Raw genomic sequence first — 16,782 nt, 5'->3', positions numbered from 1 at the left:
TAAGACCTTATTAATACAGTTTAGCATAGCATCCATTGACTTGTACTCTACACATTGTGCTACAGTATATAACCGAACATTCTATTAGCTCTCTTCATTGCTTCTGCACACTGCCTAGATATAGATAGTGACAAATACACTATGACTCCTAGATCCTTCTAGTGAGCTATACTTGCAATCTTCAGTCTCCCTTTATGTATTAAAAATTGTACATTTCTACTTTCTACATGTAATACTTTACATTTACTCGCATTAAATTTTATCTGCCAAAAATATGCCTAAGCCTGTATACTGTCCTTTTGTAATGATTCTGCATTATCTACCATTCCACCTAGTTTGGTATCTTTTGTAAATCTGACCAAACTGTTGTTTATATTCTTATCTAGATTGTTTATGTATATTTCAAAAAGCATTGGACCCAACACAGATATCTGGAGGACACCACTTTTAACATTACCCGCTGTCATTTCAAAAACGTTTCTCTCAACACAACCCTTTGTGAATGGTTTTTAAGCTAACTTTGTGCCCACCTACACAAAGCAGCCTGAATGCCCACTTCTTCTATTTTCATTATTAACCTCTCATATGGTACCTTATTTACCTGCTGTATCTATCTATGCAAACCTCCAATTGCATGCTTATTAATGTTGCTTCCTCAAAGAATTCCAGCATATTAGTGAAACAGAATCTCCCATTTGAACTCAAGCTCACTAAATTGCTTATACATTTCTTCTTGATATGTGATGCTCAATCTTTTTTTTTGCATTTTATTTAAATCAAATTAACATTCTATACAAGTTTAACAAAACTAACTTTGCAACAAATCAACCCCCACTCATGAGAAAGAGAGCTAGGCCAGCAGAGTAAAACTTTAAACTAGTAAAAAAAAGTAAATAGATAAATTAATAAATGGATAAAAAAATAGAATAAGAAAGAGGGGAGATAGAATAAGCATTTAAAAATGAGGAAGCAGATTAAGATTTTATTGATCAGATCCTGCCAGGTTTTGAAAAAGCTTTGTACAGATTCTCTAAGTGAGAATTTGATTTAGTCTACATGCCAATAGTGTAGTAAAGGGAATCACAGTTTGTTTGTCCTTCTCTACTATAAGCCCACCTGGAAGTACACCAAAAACAGCTGTCAGTGGATTAGGAGGGATTGTGATACTAAGGCTGTCTATAGGCATTTAAAGATTTTGGTCAAAAATGAATGTTAATTTGGTGCACACCCAAAACACATGGCCTAGTGAGGCTGGAACTTGATGGCAATGTTTGCAGGTTGGACTTTTGGACCATTTTAAATGAGACAGATGTGCTCGAGATAGATAGATAGATAGATAGATAGATAGATAGATAGATAGATAGATAGATAGATAGATAGATAGATAGATAGATACTTTATTAATCCCAAGGGGAAATTCACATACTCCAGCAGCAGCACACTGATACAAAAAACAATATTAAATTAAAGATTGATAACAATGCAGGTAAAAACAGACAATAACTTTGTATAATGTTAACATTTATCCCTCCCCCCCCCCCCGGGTGGAATTGAAGAGTCGCATAGTTTGGTGGAGGAACGATCTTCTCAGTCTGTCAGTGGAGCAGGACAGTGACAGCAGTCTGTTGCTGAAGCTGCTCTTCTGTCTGGAGATGACACTGTTTAGTGGATGCAGTGGATTCTCCATAATTGATAGGAGCCTGCTGAGCGCCCGTCGCTCTACCACAGATTTCAAGCTGTCCAGCTCCATGCCAACAATAGAGCCTGCCTTCCTCACCAGTTTGTCCAGGTGTGAGACATCCTTCTTCTTAATGCTGCCTCCCTAGCACACCACCGCGTAGAAGAGGGCGCTCGCCACAACCGTCTGATAGAACATCTGCAGCATCTTATTGCAGATGTTGAAGGACGCCAGCCTTCTAAGGAAGTATAACCGGCTCTGTCCTTTCTTACACAGGGCATCAGTATTGGCAGTCCAGTCTAATTTATCATCCAGCTGCACTCCCAGGTATTTATAGGTCTGCACCATCTGCACACAGTCACCTCTGATGATCACAGGGTCCAAGAGGGGTCTGGGCCTCCTAAAATCCACCACCAGCATCTTGGTTTTGCTGGTGTTCAGTTGTAGGTGGTTTGAGTCGCACCATTTAACAAAGTCCTTGATTAGGTCCCTATACTCCTCCTCTTGCCCACTCCTGATGCAGCCCACGATAGCAGTGTCGTCAGCGAACTTTTGCACTTGGCAGGACTCCGAGTTGTATTGGAAGTCCGATGTATATAGGCTGAAAAGGACCGGAGAAAGTACAGTCCCCTGTGGCGCTCCTGTGTTGCTGACCACAATGTCAGACGTGCAGTTCCCAAGACGCACATACTGAGGTCTGTCTTTAAGATATTCCACGATCCATGCCACCAGGTATGAATCTACTCCCATCTCTGTCAGCTTGTCCCTAAGGAGCAGAGGTTGGATTGTGTTGAAGGCGCTGGAGAAGTCTAGAAACATAATTCTTACAGCACCACTGCCTCTGTCCAAGTGGGAGAGGAATCGGTGTAGCATATAGATGATGGCATCCTCCGCTCCCACCTTCTCCTGATATGCAAACTGAAGAGGGTCGAGGGCGTGTTGAACCTGTGGTCTCAGGTGGTGAAGCAGCAGCCTCTCCATGGTCTTCATCACATGTGACGTCAGAGCAACAGGCCGGACGTCATTCAGCTCACTAGGACGTGATACCTTTGGGACTGGGGTGATGCAAGATGTTTTCCAAAGCCTCGGGACTCTCCCCTGTTCCAGGCTCAGGTTGAAGATGCGTTGTAGAGGACCCCCCAGCTCCGATGCACAGACCTTCAGCAGTCATGGCGATACTCCATCTGGACCCGCTGCTTTGCTGGCACGAAGTCTCCTCAGCTCTCTGCTCACCTGCGCTGTTGTAATTGTGGGTGGGGATGTCTCTCCTATGCTGGTATCAGCAGAAGGATGTGTGGAGGGTGCAGTACTCCAAGGTGAGAGTGAGAGTGGGTTAGTGTGGTCAAACCTGTTAAAGAAGTTGTTCATTTGGTTTGCTCTCTTCACGTCTCTCTTGATGGTGGCACCCCGCTTCGAGCTGCAGCCAGTGATGATCTTCATCCCATCCCACACTTCCTTCATGCTGTTATTCTGCAACTTCTGCTCCAGCTTTCTTCTGTACTGCTCCTTTGCCACCCTGAGCTGGACTCTAAGTTCCTTCTGCACGCGCTTGAGCTCATGCTGATCACCGCCTTTAAAAGCCCTTTTCTTCTGGTTCAAAAGGCCCTTGATGTCACTTGTAATCCATGGCTTGTTGTTAGCATAGCAGCGTACAGTTCTTACTGGAACTACAATATCCATACAGACGTTGATATAGTCAGTAGTGCAGTCAACAACCTTCTCAATGTTCTCACTATGTGATCCCTGCAGGATATCCCAGTCTGTAGTTCCAAAGCATTCTTTCAGAGCCTTCTCTGCCTCAGGGGACCACTTCCAGAATGAGCGTGTGGTTGTAGGTAGGACCCTCACTCTTGGTTTGTAGTGAGGCTGAAGCAGAACCAGGTTATGATCTGCTTTCCCAAGTGCAGGCAGCGGGGTGGCGCTGTATGTGTCTTTAACGTTTGCATACAGTAAGTCAATAGTCCTATTTCCCCAGGTGTTACAGTCCACATACTGGGAGAAGGCAGGTAATGTTTTGTCCAGCGTCACATGGTTAAAGTCTCCAGCGATTAGCACAAGCGCCTCAGGGTGCTGCGTTTGTAACTTAGCAACAGCAGAATGGATGATGTCACTCGGTGTCTCCATGTCCGCCCAAGGAGGGATGTAAACAATAACAACAATGACGTGACCAAACTCTCTGGGCAAGTAATAGGGACGCAAACTTACGGCCAACAGTTCGATGTCCCTGCAGCAAGTGGAGACTTTGACGTTAACATGTCCAGAGTTACACCATCGTGTATTAACATAGAGAACGAGTCGTCCTTCTTTGTGCTTCCCGCAGGTACTTGCATCTCTGTCCGCTCTAACTGTGCTAAACCCGGGTAGCTCCACATTAGCATCTGGGATGGTGGTAGTTAAGCCACGTTTCGCAAAAGCACAACAAACTGCATTCTCTGTAGGTTCTGACATTTTTCACCAGCGCAGCCAGTTTGTCGATCTTATTTGATAGTGAGTTCACATTTCCCATGATCACAGAAGGCACCGAAGGCTTAAAACGGCACTTTCTCGCAAGCCGCTTCATTTTTAGCTTACTGCCGGCTCTGCTGCCACGATACCGCCTTCTTACCTCGTCGGGTAAATAGGGAACCACACCGGCACTGGCATTTGTTCTCAGTGCTCGAAGTTGAGTACTTGAATAGACGAGTCTCGGCGTGTAAAAATCCATGCCCACGTTGTAAAAGTAAGTGTGTCCAGGAAAATAATCCACATAAAATAAAGTGATAGGAGTGATCAACAAAAAGAGAAAAATAAAAGTAGAAAAATAAAGTCGTACACAGAGCTGCTGAAAAGGCTGCCACTCTTGGCGGCGCCTGAGTCAATTAGAAAAAAAAAAAAAATATATATATATATATATAATTTTAAGTTGAATAATTGTATGCTTTGCACATATGGAGCTTGACTGAATTCTGTGCATTGCTGCCTTACACTCCTTTTCTGAGATGTTGAGTGAGAGATCCTTGTAAAATGTTTTATATATTATGGAGATGCTGTCTGACTCCTAAAGACTGATCAATGTTTTTTCCGGCATAGAGGTAGGTGGGAAATGAGGAAAATTGGGCAGGTTTTGTTTAACAAAGTTTATATTTTGAAGGTAATGAAAGAAATGTGTCGCTGGAAAGTTAAATTTGGAGTGTAATTGTTCATAGGATGCAAAGACGTCATCTATGTACAGATCTCTAAGTGATTTAATCCCGAATGTTTTCCAGACGTTAAAAACTACATACGTTTGGGAGGGTGGAAAAAGGTGGTTCTCATGCAGAGATGCCACAGATAAAAGCTTCTCTATCTTAAAATACTTCCTACATTGGTTCCATATTCTGAGTGAGTGAAGCACAATTGGGTTGTTAGTATATTGGTGATGAGGTGTACTTATTGGAGTACAAAGCGAGGAATAAAACGAAGTACTGCAGGATTTTATTTCTATTATGGACCAAGCCTGTGTATGTTCATCTATTTGTGTCAGTGTCCAGGTTTTTATAGCTTGTATATTAGCCGCCCAGTAATAAAACTGAAAGTTAGGTAGAGCCATGCCACGTCCTGCCTTAGGTGTTTGTAGGGTCGCCCTTTGGATATATGGATGTCTTGAATTCCAAATAAATGAGGTTATGGTTGAATCTAATTTCTTAAAAAATTATTTATTGATGTACATTGGAATGTTTTGAAATAAAAAAGAAGCTTAGGAAAGATATTCATCTTGACAATGTTAATTCTTCCCGCTAAAGTGAGATGAAGGGTAGACCATTCATGCAAGTCTTGCTTAATTTTTTCCATACAGATGGCAACATTTTGTTGATAAAGAGCTTTATGTTTACTTGTGATGTTTAACCCTAGGTATTTAAACTGATCTGTGATGATAAAAGGAAAGGTGTTCAATCTAACATTGTGTGCTTGAGAATTCACTGGAAAGAGCATACTTTTGTTCAAATTAATTCTCAGACCAGAAATCTTTTGAAATTCTGTAAGTGCTGTTAGGACTGCAGGCACAGTATTTTGTGGATCGGATATATACAGTACCATATCATCTGCATATAGAGAAATTTTCTGTTTGAGTTCTTCTCTGATAATCCCCTTTATCGCATAAGCATTTCAACAGTGACCAGCCAGTGGAAAAGATAGGAGATAATCTGTCCTCTGAGGATGTATTTGTCTCTAAAAAAAAATCGATTTGCTTGGATACCAATTCTGTACAGTTCTCGTCTGTTAATAAAAGTAGGTTAAGACGCCAGCTGTGAGAGGAGTATGTAGGGCATAGTGATTTTAGCTCCATGATGAAAGTGCATGGTCGGAGATAACAATAGCATCACTTACAAGATTTAGTCGTAGGCAAGTAATTGTTATCTATAAAGAAATAATCAATTCTTGAGTAGCAGTGATGCACTGATGAGGTGAGTAGAAGGAATATCTCTTAAGTTTGGGTTTAGAAATCTCCAGGGGTCTGATAAGTTGTGATCAGTTACAAACTGTTGTGGAAGTTCAGCCCTTGAACACAGAGAGACACAACACAAGATGTCCACAAACACACACGTTTAATCCTTCTTTTGCCTTGTATAGCACCATACAATGTATAAATCATCCAAATACTCAGTCCCTTCTTTCTTTCTCTCTCTCTCTCTTCTTCTCTTTCTATCGCCCGACTAATGGAGTGAGGTGGCCCCTTTTATAATGCCCCGGATGAGCTCCAGGTGCTTCATGACGATCTTCCGGCAGCACTTCCAAGTGTGGCGGAAGTGCTGCAATCCAGGGCTCCACAAATTTCCAGGCGCCCCCTGGCCCCAATGCAGACCAGGGCGACTACCCTGTCATGGTCCTGGGTAAAGGTATTGTCCCTCTCCCGGTCCTTCCAGGTGTCCCGGCTGGGCAGGATCCCCAGCAGTCTGCCACACTGTGTAATTGTCTTTGCAGTGTTAGATGTCATCCTTCAGGATCAGATACTACTTCTGATATTACAAATGAGATTGCTTTATGTACAAGAGTTCCCACACCTCTAGTTTTCTTTGTATAGCTGGAATTGAATATTTGGCCAGTCCAGTCTCTGTGCAGCCGTGACTGATCCTTGCTTAATAAGTGGGTCTCCTGTAAAAATACTATTTTAGCGTTTAGACCTGTTAGGTGAGAGAATACTTTCTTTGTCTTTATTTTGTGATTCAGACCTTTAACATTCCAGCTCACAAAGTTGCTCAATTTTTTTAATAATTTTTTCTATTCATCCATTTTTTTCAATCATTCTCTATATATGTCTGAACTCATTCTGTTTTCTGATTTTACACATACTAGTCCAGGTTTTTTGTTAATGTCTCCATTTTTTTTCTGTTTCTCAGCTTCATTTTACACAGCCACCTTAGCATTCTCATCTCTCATTTGTTCAACAGTCTTTGCCCTGATTGTCCATGCTTCAGATCCACTTTATATAACTTAGACTTTAAATTTAATGGCAATTTCTTGTCACACATCACCAATGACACTTCCCTCCACTGATTTCACCCAGAATTAATTCTTCATCGTATATCCTCTTTACATCATCCACTTGCTGCTATAACGGTATTTAAAAGTATCCATTTACTTCAGCACAGTGCCAGATACTGGCTTAATACTAACATGGTGCTTCATTTTATTGCAAACCATAACTTCTGTCTTCTATACATTTATTTATAATACTTTTTCTCCAGTTAGCTCTGTCATCTAATGATAGACTCTCCCAAGGTTTCCTCTTTAATAGCTAGGGCATAAGCTTACAGTATATCCCAAGAAGTAACTCTCCTAAAATCTTCACTGACTATATCTTTTACTATTATAAATATTACTGGGCTTAAACATGAGCCATGGTGTACACCACCCTTTATTTCACTCAATATTATCCATTGTCACACACGTGCGCATGGGAGGCAGCTAAAGGGCTCGAGGGAAGACAGTTCTGAGGCATGCCGGGATGTGGCAGAGTGCACTGATTCTTTTTTTCCCTTGCCTGTAGACCATTCCCGGGAGATCTCACCTGGCTCTCATGACGTCACTTCCGGGACCGAGCCAATGGAAGAAGACCTTACCGGCTCCGGCCCCTGTGATGTCACCTCCGGGCTTGAACCAATGGCAGATGATCCTGAGCCAGACCCATATGACCTCACTTCCTGTCTTCCCCTTTAAAAGTCTAACCGTTTCCTCTATGTGTCAGTCTTGTTGTGGACTCTGTTGTATGCACATCAGTGCTCTATATTTTGCATTTTCGACTTTGCAGCCAGGATACCTCATTATACGGGTGGCTGCCCCAAACCTTTATCTGTGTGATGTCTCGTTATTGCGACACCATGTAAGTTCTAACAATGGTAACTGTCAATCATACATTGATTTTATCATGCAAATCATCTTTTCCAATACTCCAGTACAACATTTCTCTTGCTATTCTATTGAATGCCTTTTCTAAAGTAATAAATGGCCAGTATCATTTTCCCTCAAGTATCTTTTGTTGTATCTTTTGAAGTATCATGACCTTTTCCTAACAAGAAGTCAAACTCTTTGGCATTAATCTGTATACACTCTCTAATCCTTGTTTCAATTACTTGTTCACAGAACCTTAACACAATATCCAATAGCTTTTTTCTACTATTAACATTATCTTCTTCCCCTATCTCACTTTTTAAATAATTTTCAATACTCCAAAAATCATTGAATATTTTATGCAGCCATCTTATTTCTTCTTCCCCCAAGATCCTCATCATCTCTATTGTCATTCTTAATGATTCTGAAAATTTGTTTGATTTTACTTCCTCAATAGCTTTTCTGACTTACCATACACTATTCCCTATTTCAGGGCCTTCGCATGGTTGTGCCTCATCCTGTTTCTTCATATCATTCTGTTCATTCTTACTCAGCAGCCCATGAAAATAATCCTTCCAAATAATCTTCCCAAGTTCTTCGTGTTTAATCAAATTATCACTATCTCATTCCTTTATAATAGCAATATTCTGCTTATCCTGCTTGTTTTTTGGTGCTTACTTTCTCAATTGAAATTCTTAATTTTTCTTCTCTTGTATTTAGGTCTTCATTTAGTTTTCTGGCTGCTTTTTGTCTTGTTTTTTACCACAGGTTTCTTGGCTAATTTGCATGTCTTATTGTATACTTGCTTTAAATACACATCATTCTTTTGTTAATCCCATGTTTTAAAATTGTTCATTTTTAGTTTTCATTGCTGCCTGGATCTCTTCCACCCACCACCATGTCTCTCTCTCTCTCTTTGGCTTCCTCTGTTCTTTAGTTCTAACAGACGTTATAACTTTCTCAAATAAGTTCAGTTATTTAGCTTTCTCAAAATTTTTACAAGCCTTGTCTCAATATACTTCTGTAAATTCTGATGATAATGCACAGTTTCAAACTTCAACTGTACACAATATCCAAATAAGCCAGAGTTTTAGAACAGTACCATTATCTCACAAAGATCTACACATGTGGCAAATTTAATCTTGTCTGTATCAATATGTTATAAAACAAAGGAAAAGTTGAAAACTTAAAATAATTACTGAGTCAGAATGAGACATAACAGAAGTTAAAGCATAAAAGAACAATATGCTTCACTAACCAATTATAATTGAGCAGAATATTATACTGGAATTTTGTGTAGGATTTCAGAACCTGGAATCTCTATGCAAAACAAGACTGTGTGCGTCACTGGGCAATGAACTGGTGCCTTGTGTAAGGCTTTCTATTGCTTTGCACCCAGTGCCTCCAAGAAAGGGATTTGACCCCCTGTGACCCTGAATATGATTAAGTAGATTTTAGGAAGGTTATGTTAGGTGTTAAGTTTCATTTGTAAATTTAAACAAGAAGCAGTTGTTGGCTTCTCCATTACAATGTCTAATCTCTAACACTTATGACTGATGTCCAGGTCTGGTAGTTGTATACATTTTGTAAGAACACATTTTAGATTTAAAAACTATTATGAACCCTTATATTCTGTTTGCTAAAATTATTACATGCAGTGTGCTTTATGTGTCAAGAATATTTAGGTTATGCTTTATATTCTATACTATTATCAATATAATGGGCCTTAAAATTATTTTTCTCAAAGTATACAGTATGTTCAGAAAAATTAGGACTCCGTCAAAAAATGTATGACAAAAATAACCAAGAAGCATTTGAGTATCCATCAAGTGATATGAGAACACGCTGGCATACGCCCTCCTTTCTGTTGGTTGTTATTAATCTCAAATTGTATAGTACACACATAAGAAATGTTAATATACAGTATATTTTTTTACATAATTATGCATATTCTGATTAACAGTAATTAACATGGCCCAGTCAGGCAAGAGTTAGATTCAGATAGATATGCACTATGGATATTCTCTGCATGCCATCCTTTATTTATTATATTATTATTATTATTATCCTTTAATATGTTCATAATTAGGTGTCAGCACAAACAACTTACAAATGTCTACATATTTTTCTAACATTAATGTACATAAAATGTTCCTGTTAACCTTGCCACATTCTCAACTGTCAACTTAATATTCTGTTGGCTACATAAGATTACCTAGGAATGTCATTTGATTACAAGAAAGATAACCTTAACTTTTCTTGCTTTAGATCATATATATCATTAAGGGTTGTGTACAAGCAATTTATAACTTTAGAAGAATTCACCTTCGATTTGTACAATATTCTTGTAAACTAATGAATTGATGCTTCAGACTTGTCAATCTCAGGTAAGTGAAAAATATAACATTATATAACATTTCAACCTACCAACAGTAGCTGAGGTCTTTTCCATGTAGTTAAGCCAATGATTCCTGATAATATGACCTGAAAGTAAAAGAAATGTTTGGTACTTAACATGCATATATTTTAAAATGCGCTTTCAATTAATATTTTGCTAAAATGCATACATTTATAAGGGATCTGTCCAATAGTTTCTTGTAATTCTCCTAGTACATAGACTGTTGCATTTATAACATCCAACAAAAAAAAGTAAAAACATTGTTAAACATTTTAAATCCAGTTCTAAGTACTTTATTTGGTAAAAGTAAACAGGAATGCACCTTCTTTTCCTGTGGTTACTACATCTTCTTCCACATCGCAAAGATGTGTATTAGTTCGAAATTGGCCCACTATGTATGTGAGAGGGCTTTGTGATGGACTCAGACTTTGTTTGGTTGGCTAGTAGACAATAAAGAGTTCTGTCATGATAAGAGAAGGAAAATAGCTAAGGGGTTGTGACAGTTTCTTATGATTAGGCAAATGTTGCCAGGTAAATGGCTTTCCTATACTGTTTATGATTGCCTTCCACTGGAAAAAATGGGCTTTCACAAGTTGCAGTTTTTTGGGCTTCTTTTGAAAAACATGCTATTTTGCACTATTTTGAAACGAAAAAAAAACATTGCTACTGTTGTTCTAGGCTGAGTTTGTTTTAGGGCAGAAATTGCTGGAAAAGAATAGAAGCCCACTATAAGCCCAACCTGTCCCTGAACTTGGTGTTGGCAGCATGGGTCCTTCATCAAATCAGGCAAGTCAAAGATGTCTAACCATCCGTCAATGTAACAAGCATTATGTTGAGTCAATATATTTGCAGGTTAAAGTCAGGAGAAGTAAACACAAAAAAAAATCTAAAGGCTTTTAAAATAATAAGACATCCATTAAGGGCATGATTAACTGACAAAGAAAGGAAGCAATAAGGTACAGAAAAAGAAAGAAAAAAATTGACTTGCTAGTTAGTGCCAATGCCAGTCCGCAAATGGGCTGAAAAAGGTACTGCAAAGATGGGGAAAATGGAAAAATGCTACAGAAAATCTTCAGTTTTAGATGAAAAATAAAATTACCAAAATTTTTAAATACTTAAGAATCTTAAGCACTTTAAGTACATACATTTTCCATAAGGAACTGACTTTTGTTTGAAGCTTAGAACTGCATTAACGGTAACCAGTAAATTATGTTTTTTACATTTATTGGCTACTTATTATCTCTTGAACAAAGTCCAGAGAAATGTCTTGTGCTAAACCACATGCAACACTTTGCCACTCTGTGAATGGAAATGGACTGTAAACATCTTTGGTAATCTACCTAACAACTTAGTCTATTACAGAGTCAGAAAATGGCAAAGCCTATGGGAGTACCTAGAGGAAACCCAGGCCTCTGGCAACAGTATTAGAACACTGTATTACCAAGCCTCCTTGTCTGATACACTAAAGAGATCGATGTTTTTATTTCTGCACCATTTACATAAGCTACTTTTTACAAAATCCATGAAGCATGTCTTTTATATTAAGAAATAAAATATCTTAATTTAAATCAACTTTACTTGGAACACAACATGAAGAAACTATAGGCATGTTTTCTTAAATGTGTGAGTGCCATTTCCAACAAATACTTGAACATGTCCATGTTTTTTGATTTCTCCAGTGCCTTCAACACCATCCAGCACACTCTGTTTAAAATGTAGGCTCAGGAATATGCAGGGAGATGAGCCTGCTGTGACTTGGACAATGGACTCTCTAGTCAGCAGACCACAGTTTGTGAGGCTAAGGGACTTTGTCTATGATTTGGAAATTAAACAAAACAGGAGCAGCACAGAGAACAGTCCTGTCACCCTTTATATTTCTACAATACACCATGAACTATATGTCACTTCATGATCACTTGAAGAAATTCTCTGTTGATTTTTCCCTAATGGAATGTGTTGACAAGGCGAATGAGCCTGAGTATAGGATTCAGGTGTAGAAATTTATTTTTTGATGCAAAAAGAATTGTTAAAAACTTAACTTTAACTGCATCAAAGAGCCTTTATGCCCTGTCACTATTCACAAAGTGGATGTGTAGGTGATTTAGTGCTTGGGGGTCCACATCCATGAGGGTGTTAACATGCACACACAAAAGTGGAATAAAGTGAGTAACCCGGTTAAGGTAGAAACCTGGATAACTTAAAACACCCCTTTACATGTGCGAGTAGTTCATTTATAGAGTTCTCCTTTGGTAAAACACCCCAATCTCATGAAAGCATGCTTTAAAACAGATTGAACATCATCAAAGGCTGCTGCGAATCCAAAAACAAGCACGGAGCCAGTGTCTCCTGAGATTATACTGCTGAGCCTAGCACTGTACATTCATTGATTTCTGTAATATTGAGACAAATTATTTCAAACAAGAGAATGAATAATGTGATCGCCTGAGCTTTTGTTTCTGGAAATGTATCTTTGTGGACACTTCCACTGTTTTGTACTTGTGCCCTGATGGATGCATGCACAAATAAAAGATATAAGCAGTCTGCCATAGTAAAACAGACATGCACAGAATACAAAATATTTAACTGCAAAATGGTTAAGGGTTTACATGTCCACATAACCAGATGGCTCACAGAGAAATCTATGTGTGTTAACCCAGTTTCTTAGAGGCCATTATCCTGATGTCTCTAACCTGAGTAAGGGTACTTGTATATGGAATTATTTAAAACCAGGTTCCTGTGAATAACTGGGCTGTTAAAGCACATGTAATAACCACATTTAATGAATGCTGGACTGGTCCAGTAACTCAGAGAAACTATGTAAGTAAGGACAGAGCAAACTCTTTTCTTAGGAGATTGTGTTTTCTTTAATGTGGGTAGTGACATCTTTTACTTGCTCTACAAATCTGTGACGGCCAGTGTGATTTTCTATGGTGTAGTGTGCTGGGTTAATAACATCACTTCAAGACAGGCTCGCTGAATCAACAAATTAATTAATAGGTCAGGCTCATTTATGTGACAAACTCTCCACTTTCTGGGGGTAGAGGCGAAGAAGAAAATGAAAACAAAGCTGAGGGTTATTATGAGCAATGCTGCAATCCTCTCTCCGACACTGTCATTAAGTACTTTTGTCAATTTAATTATTTAACAAAAGTGAATAAATAAACACTACTGGGGATCCTTCATACCTACAGCAATACGCCTTTTTTCTATCTAAGTTTGTCTGTGGCTCCTTCCTGGTGCAGTCCAAAATGAACAATGACTTTAAAATGTCTTGTTTTGAGTCAGTGTGGGTGCCATGGCACTGGTATTGGATCTGGCTTCTTGCAGAGTTAAAATGGAAATACAATCTCAAAATGCATGGATGGATGGATTTTTGTCAAACTGTGGTGTGCAATGGGTGTGGCAACGAGCGCACGATCCCAACTGACTCCTCCTGAAGAGCTGCTGCTGATTAGTGAAAAGGGAAAACAGGGCTCTCAATCTCCAGTCCTCGAAGGCTCTCAATCTCCAGTCCTCGAAGGCCGCAATGGCTGCAGGTTTCATTCTAACCCTTTTCTTAACTAGTGACCTGTTTTTGCTAATTAACTTCTTTTGAATTAATTTTAATTGACTTGTTTTTTAAGATTTGTTCCCCTGAATTTCCTCATTGTTCCTCTGAATTGTTTCATTTCTTTCCTTAAATGGCACCCAAACAGAAATGAAATGTGAAGTGAGTGAGCTAACAGAAGACCAACTAAGTCAGGGCCTCAAACTCCAACCAGTTACTTAATTAGGCATTGAGTCTTGTTGTTAATTAAACCCGTTTTTTAATTCCATGGCTAGTTGCTGCTCTCATTGTGCAATAGCAGACATTTCTAAAATTGTTGATTTTCTCTTTTCTAAGAGCAGTGTTAAAATGTTTAGGGGACCTGAGCAGATCAGCATTCCTCAGACCTTCATCTTTCTTTATTTTCGTTTGCTGGTCATGTTTTGGCTCATTGTATATCTCATTATTGTTTGGCTGCTAATTAAGGAAATAGAAACAATTAAGGGCTCTGAGTCTTCAAGAGCAAGTCAATTAAAATTAATTGAAAAAACGTTAAGTAACAGCAAAAACAGGTCACTAATTAAGAAAAGGGTTACAATGAAAACCTGCAGCAACTGTGGCCCTCCAGGACCAGAATTTGAGAACACTGCTTGAGAGACTGCAGATGTTTGATTCAGCATGGGACTAAACATGACATGTACAGTTTTACTTCTATGTTTCCTCTCTAACTTTTCTAAATGAATGTCATGTCCTCTCTTCCCACACACAGACTTCCTCCGCGTCAGTTTCGTCTCACTTTCCTCTTCTTTCTAAAACTATTCTGCACACTTTTTCACAAGCTGATACTCTCCCTTTCACTTTCTTTCCACTCTGATGCACTTTGATAGTTTAACGTAGACACTGTATGAAAAACAGTTCAAATTTGAATTCAAAAACAGTGTTAGAGGCATGAAAGTAAGGAGGTTGTGTTTCCAAAGCATTTATAATACATTGTTGTATAATAATATTAGATAAATAACACAAACAACACAAAATAAGTGTCAGTCTATACATCCATTTTGGTAAACCTATATGATTCAATTTAATGATCACTGGGAGCCAGAGTTTACCCCAGCTTATCATGATGACCCTGCACTCTGATCTCCAAAGTTCATGTGAAAAGACACATAGTGTATAAAAAAAGCAAAGCAAGAACAACCCTGAGGAAGGGCACACTTGGACCAGTTTAGATTATTCTTCTCCTACTCCAACCAATTGCTCAATTAGGCACTGCCTCTTGTTGGTAATTAAACCCGTTCTTTAATTCCATGGCCTGTTGCTGCTCTCATTGTGCAATAGCATACATTTCTGAAATTAGTGATTTTCTCTTTTCTAGCAGCGCTGTTAAAATGTTTTGAGGACCTGATCAGATCATCTTTCCTGAGACCTTCACCTTTCTTTATTTTCAGATATTGTATGATCGACACAGTCTGCTGGTTGCGGTTCATTTTGTATTTCATTCTTGTTCTTGTTCAAGAGCGAGTCAATTAAAATTAATTCAAAATAAGTTATTTAGGAGCAAAAACAGGTCACTAATTAAGAAAAGGGTTTGAATGAAAACCTGCAGCCACTGGGGTCCTCAAGCCCAGGAGTTGGGGACCCCTGATGCAATCTCTGAAATACTGAGGGATCTCCTTCATATTTGTACTATTCTGCAACTGCTTATAATGTATGTTGTTTTAATTATGTCATTTGTATGTGATGATGTGTTATGTCATAAACAGCTCTAAGCTACCAAGTTACATTCCTGAACATTAAGTACTGGCAAATTCTTAAGATTCCTAAAAACCAGAATCAAATTCCTTGTATGCGTGCGTACTTGGCCAATAAATGTGATTCTTCGAACTTGGGTTTCCTCTGGGATTCTCCGGGCAGCACATGATGATTCTGCTGCGCTGAGACCTTTGTTTCAATCTTGCTCCCCTTTCATTGTACCGACGTTTTCGCAGTTTCAGTTTCCACCACGAGTGGCGCTGTTGCACCCCAGCTCAATCCGCCACAGTGTGGAGTTTTCGTGTTCTCCTTGTCTCTCGAGTTTCCTTTTCACCATGTTGTTTTCTTGGCAGATCACAAAGACGTGTGGGTTACTCAGTCGGTTATGTGCTGCTGCTGCCCTTGTTCTCTTATGCTTTTGCGCCCAACGCTAACTCCCACGACCGCCCGTATGTTTTAATGCATGGCTGGCCTGACTTGCCATCATTCTGGCACACGTATCCCGGTGACGCACACCTTCCTCGGCCTCCCCCGGGCACTCTCCTCTTCCCTTTTCCTCTCACCACACCGCACCCTCGCGCTCCTTAGGCACTCACCTTGACGCCCACATTCCCTTCTAGCTCTCGCTCCCGGTCACACCCGTACTTCACTTTTCTCGCGCTTCGTTCTGCACACTCAAGCTACTCACCGACGAGCCTGCCCAGAACGGGCACGAGTTCCTCACGGGCGGCGACATGCTGAGGGACAGCGCCCCGAAGGACAGCGCCACCATGGTGCATCCGAGCAGGAGTTGCAGCAGTCCGACAGACAGCAGCGGTCTGCCGGGCAGCTGAGCGGCGATTCGAGAAGGACACGGAGCGCGTGGGCGCTCGGAGGGCGCCAAACGCGACATTATCGAGGCGAGCGGGCGTGATCCACAGCGGGGAGAGAGGGCGCCGCTCGGGCCCAGGCGGAGCAGAGAGCCGCCGCTGCTGCTGCCATGTTCCCTTTTCGCACTTTGGAGTTCTAAAATAACTCCGCTGCGCGCCCTCGCGCTCCTGCCGGCGGATTACGTTTCACACTGCTGGGTCCTGTGACACT

At 40.0% G+C, this 16,782-nt stretch overlaps 1 protein-coding gene across 2 annotated transcripts in view; it reads right to left on the bottom strand.

Annotated features, from left to right (window-relative positions):
* Positions 1 to 16,756, bottom strand: part of fam189a2 (family with sequence similarity 189 member A2) — a 38,989-nt gene extending 22,233 nt beyond the window's left edge. Inside the window, exons 1-2 of one of the 2 annotated variants that reach the window (XM_028802331.2) lie at positions 16,391 to 16,756; positions 10,454 to 10,510 (exon numbers count right to left, since the gene is read on the bottom strand). In XM_028802331.2, the coding sequence (XP_028658164.2) occupies positions 10,454 to 10,510; positions 16,391 to 16,594 (261 nt within the window). In that variant the 5' untranslated portion in view covers positions 16,595 to 16,756. The remainder of the gene's footprint in view (positions 1 to 10,453; positions 10,511 to 16,390) is intronic. The other variant, XM_028802333.2, reaches the window with a different exon arrangement.
* Between the last annotated feature and the right edge of the window lie 26 nt (positions 16,757 to 16,782).

Source organism: Erpetoichthys calabaricus, chromosome 5 (assembly GCF_900747795.2).
Source record: "Erpetoichthys calabaricus chromosome 5, fErpCal1.3, whole genome shotgun sequence".
NCBI classification, from domain to species: Eukaryota; Metazoa; Chordata; class Cladistia; order Polypteriformes; family Polypteridae; genus Erpetoichthys; species Erpetoichthys calabaricus.
The sequence above is the reverse complement of the archived record's forward strand: the minus strand, read 5'-3'. Positions and strand labels throughout refer to the sequence as shown.